At 36.5% G+C, this 27,752-nt stretch overlaps 2 protein-coding genes across 10 annotated transcripts in view; one reads left to right on the top strand and one right to left on the bottom strand.

Annotated features, from left to right (window-relative positions):
- The first annotated feature begins 310 nt into the window (after positions 1–310).
- LOC127844725 (leucine--tRNA ligase, mitochondrial-like) overlaps positions 311–27,752 on the top strand; it is a 77,348-nt gene continuing 49,906 nt past the window's right edge. For 2 of the 9 annotated variants that reach the window (XM_052375163.1, XM_052375165.1), the window contains exon 1: positions 6,807–6,827. Coding sequence is in view for 6 of the 9 variants with exons in the window: in XM_052375158.1 (XP_052231118.1) it covers positions 9,507–9,611; positions 11,093–11,188; positions 14,946–15,074; positions 15,614–15,705 (422 nt within the window). In the remaining 3 variants the exon portion in view is untranslated. Of the gene's footprint in view, positions 373–479; positions 799–6,672; positions 6,828–8,405; positions 8,428–9,493; positions 9,612–11,092; positions 11,189–14,945; positions 15,075–15,613; positions 15,706–23,392; positions 23,446–27,752 lie in introns of those variants that run through there. The other 7 variants (XM_052375158.1, XM_052375159.1, XM_052375157.1 and 4 more) reach the window with 7 other exon arrangements.
- On the bottom strand, positions 22,988–27,600 carry LOC127844733 (protein PML-like). The gene is made up of 2 exons (XM_052375183.1): positions 26,970–27,600; positions 22,988–25,272 (listed from the first exon to the last, which is right to left on the bottom strand). Exons 1-2 carry the CDS (start codon positions 27,302–27,304, stop codon positions 24,258–24,260), a joined length of 1,350 nt encoding a protein of 449 aa, XP_052231143.1. The 5' UTR covers positions 27,305–27,600; the 3' UTR covers positions 22,988–24,257.

A 27,752-nucleotide genomic window follows, 5' to 3' on the forward strand; every position in this document is an offset into this window, starting at 1 on the left:
CGACGGACATCACGGTATCCTAAGCGTCTCCTATGTCAACTATATGCTCAGGTTACTCTGCAAATAAACGTTTTACTGAGGTTTGTCACATGCAAGCTTCCAAAGAACGCCTTGACCCGGAGAGCGTTGACCGTGAATTCAGGTTACAATATACTAAATACTTTTGGTCCTCGAAAACCAAAATCTTCATTTATTTGAAGACACAATTCTCTGTACGGGCACTTGCCATGACTTTATTTTTGAATATTTCTGTGTTCATGTGGTAGGGAAAACATTGTTGTATACTACAAATTCACTGTTTTGCTTTTAGGTTGGAGACTACATGAGACTTTGACAGTTGGCGGGAAACCATCATCAACTGGAGAGATGCCGGTAAAAGATGACCATAAAACAGTGACCGCTGATTCGCATTGAGTTCTTTCTTATATACTGGCTGACCTATTTTTTTATTGTTTAAATCATTGCGGCTTGGAATGCTCTTTAAGAAAACGTATGGTTTTGGGGATGTGTACGCGCAAAAGTTTGACTTTATTTTTTGTTAAAGTTATTGCTTTTACATTGAATTTGTATAGGAAATCTTTTGGTATATTGTGACCTAACCTTCATCGTGTCCTAGATCTCTGAGATGACGAAAACAACCTAGTCTGCAATAACAATCAATGAGAACAGCTCTCTGGATTGTCATGCAACATCTATTCGCGGAATTCTTGGAACACATCTGTGGCTGCGAACGTAGTTCCCACGCAGAAATACGTAATCGTGCAACGATGTTAGAGATAACATAATTGTGTTTAGCAGGTATTACTACTACAAATGAATCAGGGGCGCTCACGTGCGTGCCAAATTCCACACACTCGTGTTATAGAATGTCTATATAGTACTATGTAATCTACGACTGCTGAGCATTTTGCCGATTTGTCCACGTGTTTCTTTTCAAAATTGTTAGTAACATATCACAGATTGTCGGAATTCACAAAGCCTTTCACTTCAAACACAGATTTTCGGTATGACATGTGGTTTGGATTAATCAATTAATACGAACATGTAAGATGCACAATTGAATGTGTCGACGTAGCTCAGTCGGCATGTATTTATGTCGTAGTGGATTCTAAATTGCTGATGAGTGATAACTGAAAGCAGTGATATACATGTATATCAAAGATATTTATTTCACATCAACAATTCGACCGTCGTATACAAAATATAAATGGCAAATGCAATCAGATATTAACGCGCATAATGATAATTATAATATTTTGCATAAACAATAATAGGAAATACAATAAATGCACTAACCAGAAAGCAGTTATATATATCAACAAGGGACAAAATTGTCACAAAACCAGGTTTTCATTGTGAAAAAAAATCTGATAAAGGGAGAAAACTCAAACTGAACTTTTAAATGAACAAACAAAATTAACCCCCTTTGTAAGTTTTTTTTTTTAAATCTATTTTTAGTCGTGGCGACCTTGACATTGGAGATATTGACGTGATTCTTTCGTGCGACACACCGTCCCATGATGGTGAACAAATGTGCCAAATGATTTTAAAATCTCACAATGAATGACATAGTTATGGCCAGGACAAGCTCATTTATGGCCATTTTTGACCTTTGAACTCAAAGTGTGACCTTGACCTTGGAGATATCGACGTAATTATTTCGCGCGACACACCGTCCAATGATGGTGAACAAATGTGCCAAATGATTTTAAAATCTGACAATGAACGACATAGTTATGGCCCGGACAAGCTTGTTCCGCCAGCCCGCCAGCCCGCCAGCCAGCCAGCCAGCCCGCCAGCCAGCCAGCCAGCCAGCCCGCCCGCATTCGCCAATCTAATAACCAGTTTTTTCCTTCGGAAAACCTGGTTTTCATTGTGAAAAAAAATCTGATAAAGGGAGAAAACTCAAACTGAACTTTTAAATGAACAAACAAAATTAACCCCCTTTGTAAGTTTTTTTTTTTAAATCTATTTTTAGTCGTGGCGACCTTGACATTGGAGATATTGACGTGATTCTTTCGTGCGACACACCGTCCTATGATGGTGAACAAATGTGCCAAATGATTTTAAAATCTCACAATGAATGACATAGTTATGGCCAGGACAAGCTCATTTATGGCCATTTTTGACCTTTGAACTCAAAGTGTGACCTTGACCTTGGAGATATCGACGTAATTATTTCGCGCGACACACCGTCCAATGATGGTGAACAAATGTGCCAAATGATTTTAAAATCTGACAATGAACGACATAGTTATGGCCCGGACAAGCTTGTTCCGCCAGCCCGCCAGCCCGCCAGCCCGCCAGCCAGCCAGCCAGCCCGCCAGCCAGCCAGCCAGCCAGCCCGCCCGCATTCGCCAATCTAATAACCAGTTTTTTCCTTCGGAAAACCTGGTTAAATATATTTATTTCACATAAACAATCCGACCGTCGCGTCGTATACAAAATATAAAAGGCAAATTGGTGATCGGTCGTGCGTAACAGGTTAGTTGTTATAATGGATTAAATGACTGACTAGATGAATGTAAGTGATGACTGGTCATCAGGGAGACTGTGGGAGACTGTCAACTGTACAATTATTTATTAAAGCAACATTGACATGGTTTGAGTAAACTTAATGGTTTCGTTTCCTATGACAAAATGTTTTGATGGACTATTATGATGGTTGTTTTCTACAATATCGCGCTTCTTGGTGGCGGGTGTGAAGGTCACCAACTCGACAATACGCCCGAACGAAGAACGGGCCATAACTGTTGTAATTGTCGTTATGGCGCACTTTTGTCAATTTTGGGGAAATACTTGTCGTTTCTAACGGGTTGTTCTTCAAACCCGCCAGAAGATATCAAACACATCAACCACTACTTGCACTTGTATATCCCTGTAAGTTACAGTCTTATGCTATGGCTGTGTGCAGAGTCGGAATCGAGCTGCACGGGTATTATACAAGCGTAATAATTCATTTAAGCAACATCATCAATGAACGCTTAGTGTGATTAATTCTTGCACGATCGTTCTATTTTGGACGACAAATACGCTGAACTATACTCCTATGAATGTGATGTAAATTGGTGTGCATATATTATTCTATTACTGATGGACGTAAGCCGGCAGAATTCTGTCTGGTGCTCTTGATTACAACCAGCATAAAAGGGCAATCGAGGGCATGGGTGGAGATCGACCTGTAAGTAGGGTAGGCAAAGAAGATGACACGAATTAAACAGACCGAAAAACAATGAAGAATTAAAAAGACCAAAACACAATAAAATAAAACAATAAAATGCCTATCAATTTTGTTGTATTTTGTTAAATGTTGAATTAATTGTTTACATTGTATGAAAAGGTTTACATACAGAGGAGTAAGGTGTTAATGAAATTGTTGCGTTCAAACAAGATATCATTGTATATACGTTTAAAACTTATGTCATCGATCCATAATTAACTTACATATTATATAAAATACAGATAAATTGAAATATAGGGTAGTAGAAAACCTTAAAGACGTCCGATGAAAAAACAACATGAAGCAGATGTATATCATCAACACACTTTTTGCAAGCTATACTTTAAATTTTGCAATATGATATACAACCCCGCTCAGAGATTTGACTGGAACCAGCAAAGCTGTCCATCAAATCTGCGCCTTCATAACCAACCACGTAATAATAGTCAAGCCACGTGGTACAGTAATTCTACCGTTGTTATTTGTACTTTTTAGCTCTACTGCCAAAGGCAGAAGAGCTTATGGGATGGCATGGTGTCTGTGTGTGCGTGCGTGCGTTAGACTTTTCTTGTTTATCCGTTAAAGTCCACAGTTTTCATCCGATTCTTTTCAAACTTGTTCAGTGTCTTTATATTAATGAGGACTCAAACCCTATAGATTTTCAGGTCACTGGGTCAAAGGTCAAGGTCACAGTGACTCGAAATAGTAAAATGGTTTCCAGATGTTAACTCAAGAATGCTTAGGACTAGGATCATGAAACTTCATAGGTATATTGATCATGACTTGCTGATGACCCCTATTGATTTTCATGTCACTAGGTCAAAGGTCAAGGTCACAGTGACAAGAAAAAGTAAAATGGTTACTTTTTCTTGTTTGTCCGATAAAGTCCACAGTTTTCATCCGATTCTTTTCAAACTTTTTCAGCGTCTTTATATTAATGAGGACTCGAATCCTATTGATTTTCAGGTCACCGGATCAAAGGTCAATTTCACAGTGACTCGAAATAGTACACAGTTGCCATCTTATTCTTTCCAAACTTGCAAAGTGTTTATAGCATTAGAGCGATTCAGGCCCTCATGGGCCTCTTGTTTTTTTTAATTTAGGTTATTATTTTTTTATTATGAAACTAAACATATACACTTTAATCAAAATATAAAAGAAAATGATAGTAATTTTCATAATATAATACTTATTTTTTAAATCCTATCAAATCTGGGACCCTGCCTGCTTTAGGACGCACTTTGCTGTAGACCAGTGGTTTAGAATACCGTTCATTGTGTTTTATGTTTGTTCTTAGTGATAATCAAAAGGTGATACATTATCCTTCTTTATAATTATGACAACGGCGATGATTATGACAACAACGACTATGATAATGATTATGGAACAGACGAAATAAGGAGTTACTAGGCACACCCAAAGTGCGTTTCGTTTCACCATATGTATGTACAATTTCAACGCACATTGGTTGTGAAGACCGAAGTGGGGTTTACACCAAAGTGCAATATTACACTGTCATTTGTTAATGCAATAGCGAACAACTGTGTTGCCTTCAACGATTTGATTTAATACAAGGTGCATATGAGGACGACATTACATTTTTTAACACTGCAAAATAAATTTTATCGTCAGCAAGGTAATATCCGAATTTTGTTAACATTAACAAACCCATGCTGATATTGAGTCAGAGAGACGGTTAACACACACGCACGCACGCGCACGCACGTACGCACACAGACCTATGATTGTATTCCCCTGTCGGTGTTTTACCATATATAACCTTAGATTTACCCCGCCCGTCACTCTCGCCGTCCGCAAAAAACACACAATAAACTGCGGTTTCTTAAAAAATACTCTCTAAACTTGAGTGCGCAACGTAGCACTTGCTTATACTTTTTAAATGGAGGCATTGCGCATTTGCAAACTTCCTTGCATTATAAGTCAAATGTGAAGTAACTGCTTCAACAGCACATAGCATATACATCTAGCAACTGACACGTAAAGTGTAGATCGAGTTTCCAGTTTTGTGTAAAATTAATAATTAATTGATGCGGTATATTTTTTCAGTTTGTGCCAAAGTGTAACAGTTATGGTATTGCACACCATACAGTAAGTATTTTAAGTATTTGATTGCAGTTTTTTTTCTAGATAATTCAGTAACAAAATGGCAAATTAGGACATGAGCAAAACGAAGTGATACAACATGCCCAAGACCGAGAGAGGCAAACAGGTGTCAAAATAATTGCAAAATGGTGTAGTAAATTTCGCCGGCCTCATCTGTCATATGCCTCAAATATTGCTATTAAGTCATATTAAGTCATATCAGCTAGTCATTCAAATAGACATTCCAAGAACATATGCTGCAGAATGTACAAGGGGCCGTCCATAAAGTATGTCAGGCTTTTTTGACCATTTTAATACCCCCATCCCCCCCCCCCCTTGTCACAAACTGTCACAGAATCTTGGACCCCCCCCCCCCCCCTAAAGTACGTCACAAACTCACATTTTCCAACATTTTTTTAATTGATACCTATTTCAATTTAATCTAAATTTACTCTTAAAAAAAAAGAACTTTCACATTATTAAAATGACTTTAATACATACTAGAATATTTAATTATCAACAGTTGCCACAGTTTTTCATCGAATAACATGTTTAATTCAAAATAGTTCACTGTGGACATCATCCATGCATGGTGAAGTGAAGTGTTCATCCATAGTTACGACTGGCACCAATGAATATTAATCCATGTGTAAACCTCTAATAAAAACGAAATTATAATTTAGAATTTCTTTCGACCCTTAACTATCTAAAATATAGAACAGTCCAATAAATTATTTCGTCATTTACTAATGATATCTGCGTGAAGGTTGTGCCAAGGTGCCTACTAAAAATTCGAACAACACATTCAGGAGATACGCAATTCGTCTTACGTTGGCATTTACTAATTCAAATGTTTCACAATTTTTTTGAAAATTATTTTTAAATTCCACTAATGAAATAATACGTAAATTAGATTTGTTTTTAAATAAATGTGTGACATCACACTTGGTCTGACCCACCCCCTCCTGTCACTCTTTCTTACACCCCTCCCCCCCCCCCCCCCCCCCCCCCCCCCCCCCCCCCCCCCCGCCTGGAGCGTGACATACTTTATGGACGGCCCCAACTAACAACTTCGGCCGACCATTTGTTTCTCAAGCTATTTAACCAACTTGTATTTTTTAATTAGCCATCTTTCAAACAGAATGCCACAGGGCGTCCGGCTTTTCAACAAAATAACCCGCAATTTAATTCTATACATTTTCAAGTTACATACACTGCAGAATATAAAAGGGAACCAGCCATATCTAGAACATATCCACTCAAACATACATTCAATCTAAGAGCTATTCAATCAATCAAACGGCTATCCAAATAACTTATCAAATAAAATGTTCAAACAACCCAGCATAATTTTGTGTAAGTAGTCTTGTTTATGCAAATTAAAGTACGAAATGCTCGCTCTTGGACAGTTTCATGTTTTCGGAACGCATCTGCAGACTTGGGATGATCCGTATTGGTAAGGAATAAATGGGACGAACCGTATTGGTGAAGGCTAAATTACCATGTAAGAAGTTGTTACATATATTTGAATATAACATCTTACTGAAATGCTAAATGTAATTGACATTGCTTAAATATAAACTTTAATCAATAATGTTACCATTCGAATTAATGGTTTAATAAAATATTGGTAGTTGTGGTGTTTTTACGTAAATGCAATGGTATTTCGCGACCTGTCAGCCTTTAGACAATAAAACTAACACTGATGGCAATCACTTCTTGCACTTCAACTGGCGTATTAAAGTTAATCAATCCAATGCATGATGTAATTCCAGTAATAAAATAACACAATTGTTGGCTACTTCTCATATAGGCATTGTTAATATTAGCATTACAGCAAATTTAGACCTAGAACATGTGTTATTGATACAATCAGGACAGGAGTTCCGAATCACTAATAAAACAAACGCCGTTAACAAATCCTAATTTACACCAATTTGCTAGTGTTATACCTCTTTGGAAGCGGATTTATGTCCGCTATCTTACACAAGTTTCAAATGTTGGAATAATTCCATTCATCAATAAGTAAACATCGAATTTCCTAGTCCACTCACAACACTAGTTTGGAATCAAGGACAGGTATTCCAGATCACGTTACATAAACTTTAACCAATGCTGGGGATCGATTCAAAATCATTTTTAACTGTCTAATAGCTTGCATATCAGCTGGTTAAGAAATTTTTAGAAGTAAAGGAAAAGACAAATGTATACTGGTTATGCACGCATCGTTTACCTAATATCGAGATGTCATATCCGCAACGCTATAGTACTCAATTGCAATTGGCATAAGGTCAACAAAACTTTACAAATTAGATTCACAAACTAAAACAGTAATTTAACTATTTTATCAGTTTCTGTTTTATCGGTGAATCTTCTCTTGAGCATCCAATCAGGATGGAGTATACACTGCAACTCCAATATATCACGGTCCGTTATATCGCGTTGTCCAATATACCGCAAATCGGCTATGGCTCCCAAAAATCTGACTAGCATAATCCCTAAATAACATGTTTTAATCTGAGAATGTGATGAATTAAAATCCGTTTCAAGTTAGTATTTTTCCCTTTTTTCCCCCACTTAAATCCAACATTCATAATCCAGTTTTGACCAGATTGTTTGCTTACATTGTACATCACTTTAACACCTGTGTACTGCGAGAAACAATAGCCCCTTTTGCCAAACATCACAGGTCATTTCGGGTGTTACCATTCTCTATTGAATTTGCTTTGAACTGCCGAAACACACCAGTGCACACAAGTCATGATGGTGTATACAATTATAACTGTAAATGTCACAAGTCAATAATGACCTATCTCAACAATCTGTGTACGTTAGATACAGTGTAAACTACTTGCTTTTAATTTAGAGGTAATAATCCCTCAGTTTGTCAAAATGCACTACTATTAATACCCATGCTTTTCATGAGAATGAATGACGTCATTTTGTACATGGGTCTAATTTGTGCATGCTTTTCTGAACAATAAAACTCGGCAATGTTTTTCGGATTACAAATTTAATTATACGCATTTGAAAATACTCACATGGAATAATGTTTTGTGTAATACCAATGAAAAACATATGGATATAACACATATTTTAATAAGGTAGGTAAATAGCGTGTTTTGAGATTGCCAAATGATGCTAATGCATACATATACATGCGCACATAACCTGACAATTTTTATCGCGCGCTGGATATATCGTGGTCGGGATCTTTGGACCCCTTCAACCGCGATACTGGGGGCACATGCGTGTGTTGCTTTGTGAGAGCCAGGTTCTTCGTGTAAACAAAGTGATTGAAATTAGGCTACGCTCGATTTGAGGTAATCGTATGATACCAGATTTGAGTTTTGGGGACAACAAAGGTTGTTGCAAATTATATTTGAACTTGGTCATTTTAATTTGTGCCTAAAGTATCTATCACTATGTAAAAAAATTGATCCAGAACAAATATTTTTAGCCACAAAAAACTAGCTGACACTTTAATAACAGCCCTTTGGTTTTGACCTGGATTACTATTTTCATGTCATGTAATTTTAATTAAGTATATAAGTTATTATTATAATTACAACTTCTGTCACTTTCATATGAATTCTGATTGGACAATTTGTTTACGTGACCGGTTTTTCATTTTCTGATGAACCCACTTGGTATGCAAATTTAAACATGAATATTCATGGCGCTACTTTCTGGTCATAAACAAGTTGCCAAAATGACATCAACAAGTTGCCAAAATGACATCATGTTTTGCGCGAAACTAAATGGCGTTTTTTATTGGTCAATAGCAAAATGACGTTGTTTTTTTTAGCGCAAACTTCAACAATATACCTGTTTGATGGAGATGAAACCAAAACTGAAAATAGATTCATACGCTAGATTAAAGATGACTTATATGACTCTTACCATGATAGAATTTCAGCTTTAAGATCATTTTGTGTTGTAATTATAAGAATTGAATAGCATTTTTCTGCATTTCATCGATGTTTGAACTGTCGGGAAAAATACACCTAATTTATGCATAATTAAACGCTGTCAGCATTTATGCAAATTAGGCGTAATTTTCCCGACAGTTCATATACCTATGAAATGCAGAAAAATGCAATTCAATTCTTAAATGATTGCCAGTGATCAGTTATATTGTCTGGAAGAAAAGACTAATGTTTACTGCAGTTAACAAGTGGAAATGTTTGGGAAGCCTTCTCTCACTTGGTGTGTGCTACGGCATACATTTCGGCAGCTCCAACATTATCGTGGTCTAACCTCACTGTATGAAACAACTGGAAAATGGGTAAAGTATTGGTGATTTTGTATAGTTATGTTATAAGTTTATAATTTTTGGCCATGATTCTGACCTACTATTAATTACACTTGTTATGCTTATGAAAATCAAGATAAATTACGAATTGGTTGATACCCTTTTTTTTACTGGCCAGGGTCTGGCACTATGAATTCTGTAGAGTCGTTCATTTTATGTGACAATTTCTTTTGGATTCTGAAAATTTGTATTAGTTTCATGTTAAATTAAAAAAAAAATATTAACGGTTATCTGTTAAAAGACCTCAGACTTGAATGCTTGTTTAATTTCGTGGCTGAGAGCACTCATGAAATTCTCTAAAAGTTAGTGTAATATGAGTAAGTTTGGTTTCACAGTCTTATCGATACAAAATTATGCTGATAAAAGTCTTGAGAAGAATTGGAGTAGTCCTAGGATGTGATGTCTGTGTCCAATTAACTGGTCCAAAAAGTACTTTTACATTGTTTTAGTCCCTAAGCAAATCAAATTTAATTTAAGACCTTTCTTACTAGAAGTTTTAAAGGCTTCAGTTTCAACCCTATGATACTGATGAGCAGCAAACATCATTTTATGCTGACTCCATATAGCAATGTTCACTACCGTATGATACTGATGAGCAGCATACATCATTTTATGCTGACTCTATATAGCAATGTTCACTACCGTATGATACTGATGAGCAGCAAGCATCATTTTATGCTGGCTCCATATAGCAATGCTGATGAGCAGCAAACATCATTTTAGGCTGGCTCCATATAGCAATGTTGATGAGCAGCAAATATCATATGATGCTGGCTCCATATAGCAATGTTGATGAGCAGCAAACATCATTTGATGCTGGCTCCATATAGCAATGTTGATGAGCAGCAAACATCATTTGATGCTGGCTCCATATAGCAATGTTGATGAGCAGCAAACATCATTTGATGCTGGCTCCATATAGCAATGTTGATGAGCAGCAAACATCATTTGATGCTGGCTCCATATAGCAATGTTGATGAGCAGCAAACATCATTTTATGCTGGCTCCATATAGCAATGTTCACTTTGCTACCAAACATCATTTTATGCTGGCTCCATATAGCAGCAAACATAATTTTATGCTGGCTCCATATAGCAGCAAACATCATTTTATGCTGGCTCCATATAGCAGCAAACATCATTTTATGCTGGCTCCATATAGGAATGTTCACATTTTATGCTGGCTCCATATAGCAATGTTCACTGCTGGCTCCATATAGCAATGTTCACTTTGCTTCTGAGCAGGAAAGGAATAAATGGAATGCTAGAACTACCTTTTTACAATTAATTTTTAATTCCCTAGGCCTATAAAGTACTTAAAAGAAACACTTATTTTGTCCCACATGTCAAATGTTTAGGACATAATGAATGAAAATAATGGAATATCTCATTGTTAAAACACATAATTTGTTATGTTTCAACTATTTCTGTCATCTTATGTTTTTTATTATTTAGGAATCACAGTTAAGGAGAGAGTCAATGCTTGCTATAGAAGCAGCATGGAAACATCAATTGCAAGAGATAGATGGAAATACAAGATCAAAAGATAAAGTGAGTTTTTAATATTGACTCACAAGATGCAGCCATTAGTTCCCAGTTGTAGTACCATGTTTACAGGTACATACTGTTGTAGTATGTATTTGAAAATATAATTTTTAGCTCATCTAATTTTTGAAAAAAAATTATGAGCTATTGTCATCACCTTGGCATCGGCGTTGGCGTCTGCGTCCGCGTTGGCGTCCGGTTAAGTTTTGCGTTTAGGTCCACTTTTCTCAGAAAGTATCAATGCTATTGCATTCAAACTTGGTACACTTACTTACTATCATGAGAGGACTGGGCAGGCAAAGTTAGATAACTCTGGCGTGCAATTTGACAGAATTATGTGCCCTTTTTATACTTAGAAAATTGAAAATTTTGGTTAAGTTTTGCGTTTAGGTCCACTTTTCTCAGAAAGTATCAATGCCATTGCATTCAAACTTGGTACACTTACTTACTATCATGAGGGTACTGGGCAGGCAAAGTAATGTAACTCTGACTGGCATTTTGACAGAATTATGTGCCCTTTTTATACTTAGAAAATTGAAAATTTGGTTAAGTTTTGTGTTTAGGTCCACTTTATTCCTACAGTATCAAAGCTATTGCTTTCATACTTGCAACACTTATTAACTATCATAAGGGGACTGTGCGGGCAAAGTTATGTAACTCTGACTGGCATTTGGACGGAATTATGGGCCCTTTATACTTAGAAAATTGAAAATTTGGTTAAGTTTTGTGTTTTGGTCAACTTTACCCCTAAAGTATCATAGATATTGCTTTCATACTTGGAACACTCGCAAACTATCATAAGGGTACAGTAAAAGGACAAGTTGCATAACTCTGGTTGTCATTTTTACGGAATTATGGCCCTTTTTTGACTTAGTAACTTTGAATATATGGTTAAATTTTGTGTTTCGATCCACTTTACTTCTTAACTATCAAGGCTATTGCTTTCAAACTTCAAATACTTTCATGCTATCATGAGGTTACTGTACCTGGCAAGTTGAATTTTACCTTGACCTTTGAATGACCTTGACTCTCAAGGTCAAATTATTAAATTTGCTAAAATTGCCATAACTTCTTTATTTATGATTAGATTTGATTGATACTTTGACAAAACTACTCTTACCTGACATACCACAATAGACTCCACCCAAACCATCCCCCGTGCCCTCCCCCCTCCCCCCCCCCCCCGAATCCCCCTCCTATTTTTTTATTTTTTTTTAGATCATCTCACAAATGACCACCACACCCTCACACTATACCCATCCCCACCCCACCCACCCCCAAATTAATTTTTTTGAAACGGTTAAAAAACACATATATTTATTTTTTTATTTTATGTTTGAAATACTGTCATCCTTCGCACCCAAGAATTCCACCCCCCCTCTCCCCCCACCCGAATCCCCCCCCCCTAATTTTTTTTTTTTAAAGATCATCTCACAAATGACCACCACACCCTCACACTATACCCCCCCCCCCCCCAAATTTCTTTTTTTTAACGGTTAAAAAACACAAATATTTATTTTTATTATTTTATGTTTGAAATACCGTCCAACCATCGCACCCAAGAATCCCCCACCTCCCCCCACCCCCATGTTTTTTTTGTTTTGTTCTTTCATTTTTTTTCGCATTTTTGGAAAATAATGTAATAAATGTCCACACCCCCACACTATACACCCCTCTTCACTCCACCCCTCCCTCCTTTGTGATTGAAAATTTGAAAATGAGAGTCCCTTCACCTTAAAAAAGAAAATAGATGAGCGGTCTGCACCCGCAAGGCGGTGCTCTTGTTTTGCTAAGTTGTCATAATTGTGTTTACTTTTTATGACCCCTTCAAAGAAGAGGGGGTGTATTGTTTTGTACATATCGGTCTGTCGGTCGGTCCGTCCACCAAATGGTTTCCGGATAATAACTCAAGAACGCTTAGGCCTAGGATCATGAAGGTACATTGATCATGACTGGCAGATGACCCCTATTGATTTTCCGGTCACTAGGTCAAAGGTCAAGGTCACAGTGACGCGAAACTGTAAAATGGTTTCCGGATGATAACTCAAGAACGCTAACGCCTAGGATCATGAAACTTCATAGGTACATTGATCATGACTGGCAGATGATCCCTATTAATTTTCAGGTCACTAGGTCAAGGTCACAGTGACTCGAAACAGTATAATGGCTTCCAGGTGATAACTCAAGAACGCTTATGCCTAGAATCATGAAACTTCATAGGTACATTGATAATGACTGGCAGATGACCCCTATTGATTTTCAGGTCACTACATGTAGGTCAAAGGTCAAGGTCACAGTGACTTGAAACAGTAAAATGGTATCCTGATGATAACTCATAAATGCTTAGGGTTAGGATCAGGAAAGTTCATGGGGACATCGGTTATCATTGCTAGGGTAACAGGGAGAAGTAATACATGTTGTCCATGTTTCCGTATCCAAGGGTCAAAATCACAATGTTCTTCTTTATTGTTTCTATGGAAACATGGAGAAGTTCTCTGATGTAACCGCGATTTTATTTTCCCTATTGGGAAAAGTAATGGTACCAGTCAGATGGGAAAAAATAGCGCGAAAAAAATTGAATTTGGAAAATTCACATTGTGAAGTCTCCAGATTGGGAAATTGGTGTATTTTATTTGTTACTAACAAATACTTAAACATTGATAGCTAAGTGTTGTCAAGTTGTCAATAAAAATATAAAAATGTAAATAAAAATTTATTAATTTTTTTTTTGGGGTGGGGGGGGAATTTTCAATTGGGATTTTTGTGGACAGCAATTGGGAAATTTTTAGTTTTTATGCTCCCCCAAAAATTTGGGGGGGGGGAGCATATAGTCGCCGCTTCGTCTGTCTGTCCGTCCGTGTGTCCATCCGTCTGTGCACAATTTTTGTCTGGGCTATTTCTCAGCAATTAATGACGAGAATTCAATGAAACTTTATGGGAAGCTTCACTATCAAGAGGAGATGTGCATATTATCAGCAGGTTCTGGTCGGATGATTTTTCACAGAGTTATGGCCCTTTGAAATTTTTCATTAACTGTACATAAAGTGCAATTCTTGTCCGGGCTATTTCTCAGCAACTAATGACCGGAATTCAATGAAACAATATGGGAAGCTTCACTACCAAGAGGAGATGTGCATATTATCAGCGGGTTCTGGTCGGATGATTTTTCACAGAGTTATGGCCCTTTGTAATTTTTCATTAACTGTACATATAGGGCAATTCTTGTCTGGGCTATTTCTCAGCAACTAATGACCGGAATTCAATGAAACAATTTGGGAAGCTTCACTACCAAGAGGAGATGTGCATATTATCAGCGGGTTCTGGTCGGATGATTTTTCACAGAGTTATGGCCCTTTTAATTTTCCATTAACTGTACATATAGTGCAATTCTTGTCCGGGCTATTTCTCAGCAACTAATGACCGGAATTCGATGAAACTTTATGGGAAGCTTCACTACGAAGAGGAGATGTGCATATTATCAGCGGGTTCTGGTCGGATGATTTTTCACAGAGTTATGGCCCTTTGAAATTTTCTAAAAAAAAATTCTTGTCCCCCCAACTACTGTGCCCTCAAGACATTTCCTTTTATCTGAATATATAGTGCAATATTGTGACACAAAAAAACCTTTGGGGAGCATCACCTGTCTCTGACGGTTTCTTGTTTTCCATATTCGGAAAGTGCTGTTTTCCGGTACTTTATAAAGAGGGAAAAAAATCATGGTTCAAAGAGGCAATATCACAATATTCTTCTTTATTGTTGCCAGGGTAACAAGGAGAAGTTCTATGTGTTGTCCATGTTTCCATACCCGAGTGGAAAGCTCCACATGGGTCATGTGCGTGTCTACACCATCAGCGATATGATGGCGCGATATCACAGGATGCTTGGACATGAGGTGACCCATTCTGTTTTGCTATGAGCTAATGTTTACATGTGTAGTGTATCTCAGGTCTGAACATTTAAATTGACATTACCTTATGCAATATAAGGATACTTTCTATAAAAACATAATGTCTCTATGTTAAACTTAGCCTTTAATTAATTAATATACCACTCAACAAAATCATAAATTATAATGGACCATGCTCTGTGAACAGAGGGTTTGATTCATGTGCATAGCGTTGTCCCAGATTAGCCTGTGCAGTGTGCACAGGCCTATCAGGGACGACACTTTTCACTTTAATTGTATTTTTCCTGTAAAGATAGTCTCTTCTTAGCAAAACCCAGTTTAGGCGGAAAGTGTCATCCCTGATTAGCCTGTGTAATCAGGGACAATACTTTCTTCTTTTATAGAATTTTTAGTTGAAAGTCTCTTCTAAAAGACACTAAAGTTAAGACAAAAATTGTTGAACAGGCTAATCTGGGAAGACACTTTACACAAATGCATATATCCGTGTTTTCCCTGTGGATAGCTTATTTGTTGTGTATGTTTAGGTGATACATCCCATGGGGTTTGATGCGTTTGGTCTGCCAGCTGAGAACGCTGCCATCGAGCGGGGACTACATCCAAAGTCATGGACATACAGGTCTGTTGAGAAGAGTTTCTACAACTGTTTCAAGCAGTGATATTTTTCCTCCAAAATAACAGTCTCTTTACTGGTTGTTTCTCAATTGCAAAAAGTAAAATGAGGATTTTTCTCAAAAGTAACATTTCTTCTCCAAAATCAGACCAAAAAATTTCCCCCAAAATATGCCAAACTTTTAAAAAAAACTCAATAATTGGTATGTTTAGTTTATTACACAGCAATTCAATTCCCAAGCACTTATTATATACATTTTAAAAAGCAGTTCAACATATATATATATATATACCCTGCACTTATAAACAATTTGTTCAGTGTTATTTATAATCATATTAGTAATGGTTTTTTGTTCCAAATTTGATGATTTATTGTGCTTTTTATACCAAACGAAAAGGCACTGGTTGTAAAATATCAAGCGAAAGAAAATTAAACTGTCAAGAGTCATACTAGGGGTTTATGCCATTTGAAAGAAGTGTAGAGGAAAGACAGAATTACATGCTAACAGAATTTGTTTGTGATCCTGGCCTTTCATAAATATGCATCAAATTAAGTTGTTAAAAAAAGAGAAGATATATTATATAGAGGATATTTGTTGGATTTGGCTGAATATCAATTTTAATTCACGAGTGATCATAGCAAATTTTTTTTTCTATGATCTCAAGTGTATTAAAATCATTTTCCAATGAATCCAAAAGCAATTTCCTTTAGTTTTATGCTTACATATGATTATTAACCAGGTTTTCCGAAGGAAAAAACTGGTTATTAGATTGGCGAATGCGGGCGGGCTGGCTGGCTGGCTGGCTGGCTGGCTGGCTGGCGGGCTGGCTGGCTGGCTGGCGGGCTGGCGGAACAAGCTTGTCCGGGCCATAACTATGTCGTTCATTGTCAGATTTTAAAATCATTTGGCACATTTGTTCACCATCATTGTACGGTGTGTCGCGCGAAATAATTACGTCGATATCTCCAAGGTCAAGGTCACACTTTGAGTTCAAAGGTCAAAAATGGCCATAAATGAGCTTGTCCGAGCCATAACTATGTCGTTCATTGTCAGATTTTAAAATCATTTGGCACATTTGTTCACCATCATTGGACGGTGTGTCGCGCAAAATAATTACGTCGATATCTCCAAGGTCAAGGTCACACTTTGAGTTCAAAGGTCAAAAATGGCCATAAATGTCCCTTGAGATATAACCTTCATATTTGGTATGCATGTGTATATGGACAAGGCCTTTCCATACGCACAACAATTTTGACCCCTGTGACCTTGACCTTGAAGTAGGGGTCTGCGTTTAGGTTTCAAAATCTGCGTTTAGGTTTCGAAAAATGCTCTTAACTTCTATGTCCCTTGAGATATAACCTTCATATTTGGTATGCATGTGTATATTGACAATGCCTTTCCATACGCACACAAATTTTGACGGTCCGTCCGTCCGTCCGTGTGTCCGTCCGAAAACTTTAACGTTGCTCATAACTTTTGCAATATTGAAGATAGCAACTTGATATTTACCATGCATGTGTATCTTATGAAGCTGCACATTTTTAGTGGTGAAAGGTCAAGGTCATCCTTCATGGTCAAAGGTCAAAAAAATAAATTCATGTGCATATCTCCAATGTCAAGGTCTACGACTAAAAATAGATTTATTTTAAAACAAACTTACAAAGGGGGTTAATTTTCTTTGTTCATTTCAAAAGTTCAGTTTGAGTTGTCTCCCTTTATCAGATTTTTTTTCACAATGAAAACCTGGTTTTGTGACAATTTTGTCCCTTGTTTTTGTATTTAAACTGGAGAATTATGATAACACTGACATTATGACAAAAAAAACAACGTTATTAAACAGTAAAACAGTGAAAATTATCAATGATTTTCACTCTTAATTTTCACTGTTTGAAAGAGTGAATTATCAGTTTTAATTCGCTGATATTGCTCTATAAACCACAAAAAGCATAAAATCAATACTCATTATCAGAAACATCGTATAACATTGGATTTCTCAAAATTAACCCTTTCCCACTTAGAAGCAAAGTGAAAATAGCTATGTGCAAGCAGAATGAAACCAGAACAGTCTGTGAGTAACAGGCAGTCTGTTCAGGTTTTGTGCTGATTGCTGCTCATCAGTATCTTAGGTTTTGAGATGAATACTTTAAAACTTGGATCTAGTAAGAAAGGTCTCAATGTAACTTTCTCAGGGACAACAAATGCATAAAAATACATATCTAAGTGGTAAAAGGTTAAATATGCAGCACCCTGCTATTTGATGACAGATCCTTTGCCTGTATGTGTACATGCATACCACAATAATTATAGGTTATTAGACGTTTCACTGTACAATACGGAGATATATTCGGACAGGCACACAGTTTGAAGTCATATTAGACGAGCCCAATATGACTTCAAAATGTGTGCGAGTCCAAATATATCACGTATTGTACAATTTAAACGTCTAATAAGCTTTTTATTCTATATCCCTTTCTTAATTAAGCTCATTGTTTGATTTTAATGCTGCAATATGCATGTATAATCGTTATTTGCTGCACGATAACCTGTGAAACTTATTAAATATATTCATGAGAAATGTGTGGATTAGCAATTGCATTTTACTTAGAATTGGGTTCAAATGCATACATTTATTGTATTTATATATTTAACGAATACATTAACAAAACGCTACCCAGTAAACAGACGCTCTTTTATTGCATCTATGCTCTTTTCAAGACAAGCGCCTGTGTGATTCAATTATTGTACAATCGGATACTTTTTCTCGGTAACGGCTTTTATCGTTATAAAACCAGTCTTCGAAATTAGCACACGCCCGATCGCCCGTGGCGAGTAAAATTACTGCCGGGCACATACAAAAATTCACGTTTGTGGCCCGCCGGGCATGTAAATTATTGAAGCCAATTGACAGTTTATAAAAAAAATCGTAAGCGGTTCTTGATATTTGCAGATAATTTTTTGCTAACAAACACCTTGCCGTAAGTTGTAAAACAATGAAATTCCATTGGTTTAACAACATGCACCTGCTTGCACATGTCATCGTTATTGTTTTTGACCGATGCAGTTCGGTCACATTCGGTTCTTATCGACGGTTTCTCTAGACATTAATCGAGAAGATGCTTTTTGAATCGATCATTTCAATCAAGTAATACGCTTCCGTTTTTGTCAATGTAAACAAATGTCATTGTCGACATAGAGGCTATGCAGTATCTTAGGTATGTTGATGGGGCTAAGCCCGATAAAGCACTTATAAAATAGAAAATTGACAATGATTTAGAGAAAAAGGAAGCCAAGAAATGGTACGAGGACACCAGAGAACGCTCTTTTCAAGAGCACTGGTGTAACGATCGACCGTCTTAATTCTAGTGACTGATTAGATGTAATTGTATTCACTACTTTTGAAAACAATGTTCTGCTTTACTATGTGTAGCATGTAAGTGTTAAAATGTTGTGATTTGTTATAATTTTGGTTAAAAAAGTTTGGGCATGTAAAAAATATGTTGGGCATGTAAAAATTCTTAAGTAACTGGCCCGACTGGCATGTAACTTTTCAAAGCTAATTTCGAAGACTGTAAAACAATTGCTTAGTGCACTTGAACTCAACTGTCCAGTATGGAAAAAATACAGACTTTTTGGATCCAATACCGGAATATATTGGACGGTCAGGTGGTACATATGAAGAATGCCCATTGGATGAATTTATTATCCCCCGCCATAGGCGGAGGGATATTGTTTTGGCGTTGTCCGTCCGTCCTTCCGTCCGTCTGTCCGGCACTTTTGTGTCCGTAGCCATATCTTGGAAGTGCTTTGCCGGATTTCATTGAAACTTTGTACTAGTATATATATGGATAAGAGGATGATGCACGCCAAATGGCATTGAACACCATCGGATAATAACGGAGTTATGGCCCTTTGTATCTTGAAAAAATGCTTTTTTTGTGTGTCCAGAGCCTTATCTTGAAAGTGCTTTGACAGATTTTATTGAAACTTGGTATGAGTATATATATGGATAAGAGGATGATGCACCCCAAATGGCATTGTACACCATCGGATAATAACGGAGTTATGGCCCTTTGTATCTTGAAAACATGCTTTGTGTGTCCGAAGACATATATTGGAAGTGCTTTGACGGATTTCATTGAAACTTGGTATGAGTATACATATGGATAAGAGGATGATGCACATTGGCCTTGTTTATCCGTCCAGAATACTTTTGTGTCCAGAAGTATAATGGCTGGGGATATCAATTCAACAAATTTACTTGTTACACTTATATTTGTCACTGTCAGTATTAGTTCCAGATGTAGCTTATATAATATTTATTATGCAACCCTTTGAAGAAGAGGGGGTATATTGTTTTGCACATGTCGGTCAATCAGTCGGTCGGTCCGTCCACCAAATGGATTCCAGATGATAACTCAAGAACACTTAGGCCTGGGATCAGGAATGTTGATAGGTACATTGATCATGACTAGCAGATGACCCCTATTGATTTTCAGGTCACGAGGTCAAAGGTAAAGGTCTCAGTGAATTGAAACAGTAAAATGGTTTCCGGATGATAACTCAAGAATGCTTAAGCCTAGGATCAGGAAAGTTCATGGGAACATTTTGGTCATGACCGCCAGATGACCCCTATTGATTTTCAGGTCACTAGGTCAAAGGTCAAGGTCACAGTGACTCGAAACAGTAAAATATTTTCCAGATGATAACTCAAGAACACTTAGGCCTGGTATCAGGAAAGTTCATTAGGACATTGGTCATGACCAGCAAGATGACTACTATTGACCTTCAGTTCACTAAAATTAACCATTGGCTGCAAAATGACATCATGTCCAATGAAATAATTTGTTCTAGTTACGCATTCACTCAATTTCTTTACCAACTTACAAATTGAATTGATAAGTTTTTATGCCTAATTCTTGTGCGCCCGCGGACCCATATACGCAAAACGGTTGGGGACAAATCTCTTTTTTTGCGCCAATGATGCAAGGGCGCATCCACGGCAGAACACTGCAATCGGTTTCGAATATACTTATGTAGTTACACAAACAATCAAACAAATACCATATAATAAATGAATATATAGCAATAAAAAATCAGTTCTTCGAGAAGAGTTCTAGCCAAATGGTAGTTCTAGCCATCAGGTTTCCACTGTATTCATCATGCTTCAAAATTAACGATACAAACAAATTAATTCATCTTTAATACATGTTTTTGTATGTTAAAGAAATTCTAGCCTATATATGTACATATATAAAGAGAGAGAGAGAGAATAACAGGTAACTGTCTGATCTTTTTGTAATATATGAGGCAAGGCTTAGAATAATATAACGGCAAGGCTTATTATACACCCACAAACAAAGTTTAGGGGGGTATATTGGAATGAACTTGTCGGTCGGTCTGTCTCTTGGTCCGTATTAAGTGTCCGCTCTCTAATTCAAGTAGTTATCTTCACCAAACTTGGTCAGAAGTTGTATCTACATGATGTCTAGGCCAAGTTCGAACATGGGCCTTACCGGGTCACCAAAAACTAGGTCATGGGGTCACTTAGTGCGTTTTTTAACATTCAGCATGGTGTCCTCTCTCTTATTCAAGTAGTTTTCATCCGATCTTCACCAAACTTGGTCAGAAGTTTTATATAGCTGATCTGAAGGCCAAGTTCGAACATGGGCCATGCCAGATCAAAAACTAGGTCACAGGGTCACTTAGTATGTTTAACACATTGGGCATGGTGTCCGCTCTCTATTTCAAGTAGTTTAAATCATATCTTCACCACACTTGGTCAGAAGTTGTAATTAGATAATGTGTAGGTCAAGTTCGAACATGGGCCATTCCGGGTCAAAAACTAGGTCCACGGGGTCAATTAGTGTGTTTTAAACCTCACCATGTTGTCTGCTCTCTAATTTAAGTAGTTTTTATCCAATCTTCACCAAAATTGGTCAGAAGTTGTATCTTGATTATGTCTAGGGCAAGTTTGAATATGGGTCATGCCTGGACCAAAACAAGGTCACGGGGTCACTTAGTGCGTTTTAAACATCACAATGTTGTCCGCTGTCTAATTTAAGTAGTTTTCATCCAATCTTTACCAAACTTGGTCAAAAATTGTATCTAGATGATGTCTAGGTAAAGTTTTAATATGGGTCATGCTGGGTAAAAACTAGGTCATGGGGTATCTTAGTGTTTTTTAAACGTCATCATGTTGTCCGCTCTCTAATTCAAGTAATTTTCATCTAATCCTCACCAAACTTGTTCACACGTTTTATCTAAATGATCTCTAGGACAAGTTTGAACATGGGCCATTCCGGGTCTAAAACTAGGTCACGGGGTCACTTAGTGCGTTTTTTAGCATTCAGCATGGTGTCCGCTCTCTAATTCAAGTAGTTTACATCCGATCTTTACCAAACTTGGTTAGAAGTTTTATGGAGATGATCTTAAGGCCAAGTGAGAACATGGGCCTTTCTGGGTCAAAAAGTAGGTCAAGGGGTTCCTTAGTGCGTTATAAAAATTGAGCATGGTGTCCGCTGTTTTTTGTGAAGACGACATGCAAAATACTATGTGTCAATGCGGCATGTGGGGGTATTCGTCACGTCTGTGATAAAGCTCTAGTTTTATTTCAGCCAATCCTGATATATTACAAAAACATCAGGCAGTAACCTGTTTTTCTGTTTATCATACCTCTATGTCCCGAGTATAGAGAAATAATGAAAAAATCGCTAAAAAGCTGCATTTTAAGCGGGAAAGAATATGATTTTTGTTGTTTGACATGTTAATAATGACGTTATGAGGTCTTGTGCTTTATATTTGCAAAATATGTTTTTGCTGTTTGTGTAGCATTTTTGTGTTAAAAATATAACACATCTTGGTATCAAATTGTTTGTTTTGTTGAATCTGAATCAATTTTACTAAAAAAATATTACTTTGTAGTTGATTCCGAGTAATATGACCTATCTCCTATCATCGACTGATATAAGAAAATTCCTGTTGAACTGATATAAAAAATACATCATGCAGTGTTATATCAGTCAGATATCAATGCAGCGGTATGATAAATATAGTTACAGTGTCATGTTGATGTTATGTAAAAATGACAGACATTATATTCTGATCTAAAACTGTTCCTGTATTTTCACCAGCAGTTTATGTTGACTTGTAAAGTCAATGACAAAAACAAAAACAATTGTTATAGATGTAACACTATACCAGTAATACACCCTATATCAATTCTAATGTTCACAGAAAATTCTTTGAACTTATGACATTATTTGTTTACAAAATAAATGCACCTGCAAAAACACTAAAAAGTCTTTATTATCATAACAAAATGTTTTTACACACAACAACACAATCACATGGCAATTTAAATCCTCTGAATCATCAATCAAGATACATGTTAAATTACACTATCCCACTTTGAACACGATGATTCTACTCTTGCAGCTTAATCCCACAATGATGGAGGCAGTGTGTCTGTTGTAGCAGACTGATATTGGTTCCACCACTCCATCCTCCTTTGTACAAAGAGTAGCCAGTTTTCTCTTGCCCTCACTATCTACTTGTAGGATAGTGTTGGACCCAAGTCCACTGACCAGCACTTGGCCTGCAGGTGTCACATGAAGACAATATGGGTCTTGTAGTGCATGGTCAGTGAATGTGGCCAGGACTGAACCATCCCTGGCCAGAGTGAGGAGCTTGTGCTGGGATTTATTAATGATGTACAACTTGTCCCCTGTGGGACTCACAGCACAATTGTGTACTGTAAAACAGAGTACCCTCAACATATTGAATAACATGTATAGTAGTTAATAATAAATCTTATTGAAACTGTATAAATAATGTCTTGTTAAAAATACCAGAGACAACAAATTATTAAGATATGTATAAAATCCACTAATAATAAATATTTATGTGTGGCAGGAAATTCTGTTCCTGTGTATTGTGTTCTCTAAATGTTTGTGAGTGACTGGTGTTAGAATAATTAAAGTCTTTACAAACAAAGTAGAAAAAATAATTACGCTTTAATATGAACAGGAATATGTAAGGTGGTATAACTCATTAACATTACCCATACATACAATCTTGGTTATAATGGTATTGACACAAAATGGAATATTTTACATGATCATCATTCAAAAGAATAACTACATGCATATGGTTGATATTGGATCCATGTCCTTCATCAGTTATGAAAGACAGTTGCTGAACTTATTAAGTCATGCTCATTTACTAAATATTAAAAAACAAAACAAAAAAAAACAGGTTACAAACAGTTATTGAACCACACAATCAAATGTTCAACAACATTTTAGGTCAAATTCTTAAATCAGATATTATAAAAAGCAACAAACAATTAAAAGATCTACTAAATATGCCCGATTTTACCAATCCATTAAATTTTATGTATACAAAATTTAATTATTTCACAATATTTTTAGACATGGCATTCTGGGAATGTCTTAATCAACGATACGAAACATTAATTATTTTCTTAACTTCGGTTGAAATAATACACTGACGGAACATTTTAAATGTATTTATTAAACAAATCACATATAATTATTCATTAACAATTATTCTTACCTGTATTCCAGTCTGATGTATCCTCGTACATCTTGCTGACAAGTTTCCCATTCAGTTTATACTTGTACAGCGCAGTACAAGCAGTAATATACATGTCTCCCTGGTGGAAGGCAATACCAACACATGCATGTTTAAACTGAAGCTTTCTTCCTATTACCAGCTGTCTGTTGTTGACTGTGATGAACTGGACCTCATGTATGTTCCGGTCATTCATAGTAACAGCCACTTCACTGGGTGTGGTATCACACAGGGTCAGTGGATAGCCAGTCACACTACAGTGACTCACCACCTGGTACTGCTGGTCAAGAAGCTTGACTTTTTTATTATTAGAGTCTGCAACCAGGATCTGTTTGGCTGGGAGAACAAGGATGGCTGTGATATGACATTCATATGAATCACTTGATACTTTCACATTGTGTTCAGACTTGCCCTGCACAGTGATAACCTTGTTTGGATTATCTTGTACCATCATTCGTTCAATCTTCCCAAGACCTAACAGTGTTGACAAGTACTGTACAATTTCACTGTTAGGCTGGAATGATATATAGAATTTATCCTGAAGAGTGCTATTCAAAAAAGTTTTAGATTGTTTTATTATTTCCTCGCATTTTCTGGTGGCAATAAAGGATAACTCCTGCTTGCTTTTATCACTTATGTCCTGTTTAGCGTCTCGAAGTTGTTTTAATTCATCCCTAAGCCTGATGCATTTATCAGCTTCACTTTTGGTAGAGGCCTGCAGTTTGGTTAGAGTATCTAACATTTCCTTTCGTGTCTTCTGTTCAATAGTGTCTAGGGCTGCATTTATTTCTTTGCGAGTGTTCTCTATCTTGTGTAACTGTTCATCATATGAACTTTGCACATACTGAATGCTAGCCTCTTGGTTGTCTTGAAGTTTCTTCAACTCTTTTAGAATAGTTTGGATAGAAACTGAAAGTTGTTGAAGGTCTGTCGACTGGCTTTTTACGATGTCGGATATAAGAGTTATCTTTTGGCAGTGTCTGAAAGAAAATTGAAAAAAAAACTTACACCTGTATACAATACTAAATAATTTTAAAAGATTGTGTAATGGGAATCTAAAATACTTTGGTAAAATCAGAATGAAATAGTTCATATACTAGAATTCAGCTTTAGGTCAACATGGTATTAACATAAGACTTAGTATTCATTTATTTTAATCTAAAACCTACATATTAATTTCAATAGATATTTTATTGGATTTGAAATCAGTGACCCAATTACAAAGATAGCTTAAAACTGCTGTCTTTTTATATTTTTATGCCCCCAGAACATAGGTTTGGGGGGCATATTAAAATCGCACCGTCTGTTAGTCAGTTAGTTAGTCAGTTAGTCTCTCTGTCCGGATTAGTTTCTGCTCAATAAGTCAATCAATGAAAATGTGTAAAGCAATAACATCTAGGTCAAGTTCGATTATCGTCCAAATTGACCCAGACACTCTTGAGTTACGGCCCTTGAATAATCGTAAAATTGTGGTTTTTTCTCGTTTCCTCTCAATAACTCTATCAAATTTCATAGGATCTTCACCAAACTTCATGAAAATGTGTAAGTCAATAATATCTAGGTCAAGTTTAATAATCGGCTGAATTCACCCAGACACTCTTGAGTAACAGCCCTTGAATCATCGTAAAATTTGTTTTTTTCGCGTTTCCGCTCAATAATTATAGCAATTATCATCAGATCTTCATCAAACTTCATGGACATGTGTAAGGCAATAAATACTAGGTCAAGTGCGATAATCAGCCAAATCGACCCAGACACTGCTGAGTTACAGCCCTTGAATCATCGTAATATTTTTTTTTTTCTCATTTTCGCTCAATAATTTTAGCAAATTTCATAGGATCTTCACCAAACTGCATGAAAATGTGTAAGGCAATAATATCTAGGTCAAGTTCAATACTCGGCCAAATTGACCCAAACTCTTCTGAGTTACGGCCCTTGAATCATCGAAAAATTGTGTTTTTTCTCATTTCCACTCAATAACTCGAGCAAATGTCATAGGATCTTCGCCACACTTCATGAAAATGTGTAAGGTCATGAGATTTAGGTCAAGTTCAATAATCAGCAAAATTGACCAAGACACTCCTGAGTTAGGGCCCTTGATTCATGGAAAAATTTAGTTTGTTTCTTGTTTCCGCTCAATAACTCAAGCAATTGTCATCAGCTCTTCACCAAACTTCATAAAAATGTGTAAGATAATAAAATCTAAGTTTGATAATCAGCCAAATTTACACAGGCACTAATGAGTTACGGCCCTTGAATCATAAAAAAAATTGTGTTTCTGCTCGAAAAATGCTCAAAACTTCTATGTTGCTTCAGATGTAACCTGCATATTTGGTACATGTATGCATGTGTATATAGACAAGGCCTTTCCATACGCACACAAATTTCGACCCCTTTGACCTTCAACTTGATATTTGGGTCCGCGTTTAGGTTTCCAAATCTGCGTTAAGCTTTCGAACAAGCGTTTTTCGGGGGCATATGTCCCCCGATGGAGACAGCTCTTGTTTGAATTATTGTACATGAACAAATAAATTGTTTATTGAAATAAAAAATATTATGTTGATATCATGAAATTTATTTCATATTTCCGTAATAATTTGACTTCCTAGAAAAGACGTTTGAAAACCCTACATTTGTTTCTTAACCTGTTCTTAATTTAAGTATAGTTAAAATTTACCTGTGATTAAGAATTGCACAGTTTGTGCAACACAGCTCAATGTGATTATCACAAAACAATTCAAGGTTTTTATCTTTATGGACATCGCATTTCAATAGAAAATCTTCCACCTGCTTTGCCACTGGCCATTTCTTCAAATCTCCCCTTCCATAGGGGGCATGTTTTATAAACAACTGGCTGTGCATGCCAATACATTTTCCGCAATAAAATTTAACACAAGTTTCACAGTAGAAATCAGCCATTTTATCCAGTTTCTTGTCTTCACATGTCGAACATAAGAAATCTTGGAGAATGTCAGATCCTTTGTCAATGGTGGATTGTAAAAAGGTTGCCATTTTACTGAATGAGTTTTGTAAACAAAGCAGCTTTAAATCTCTTAAAGTTAAATTTAATTAATATTGTTTAGTATCTCTTACTGCCGGTAGGCTATATTAAAAAGATGCAGAAATAACGCCCATCTAGCTCCGGTCCATAGTCCAATAAAAAGCAGCGCCTAACCGTACCACTATCAAAGATAAAACTCAATTTTATTTTAAGGTTATAAGTAGGCAAAGTAACTATCTTATATGTCATATGAAATGTATTGCAAGATAAAACCATTTGAATACACCTGAGTTTGCGGTTAGTTTATTTGGACATATTTTTAATCAATAAAGCAAAGATAATAGTCGGTTTAAGTTAACTAGATAGCATGGGTATACAAGGAGTATTTAAAACTGTAGAATGCCAAGTTAGGATTCCAATCCAGCTTTAAATAATGAACTTGTCATGTAAAATAAAGCA

Source organism: Dreissena polymorpha, chromosome 9 (assembly GCF_020536995.1).
Source record: "Dreissena polymorpha isolate Duluth1 chromosome 9, UMN_Dpol_1.0, whole genome shotgun sequence".
Taxonomy (NCBI): domain Eukaryota; kingdom Metazoa; phylum Mollusca; class Bivalvia; order Myida; family Dreissenidae; genus Dreissena; species Dreissena polymorpha.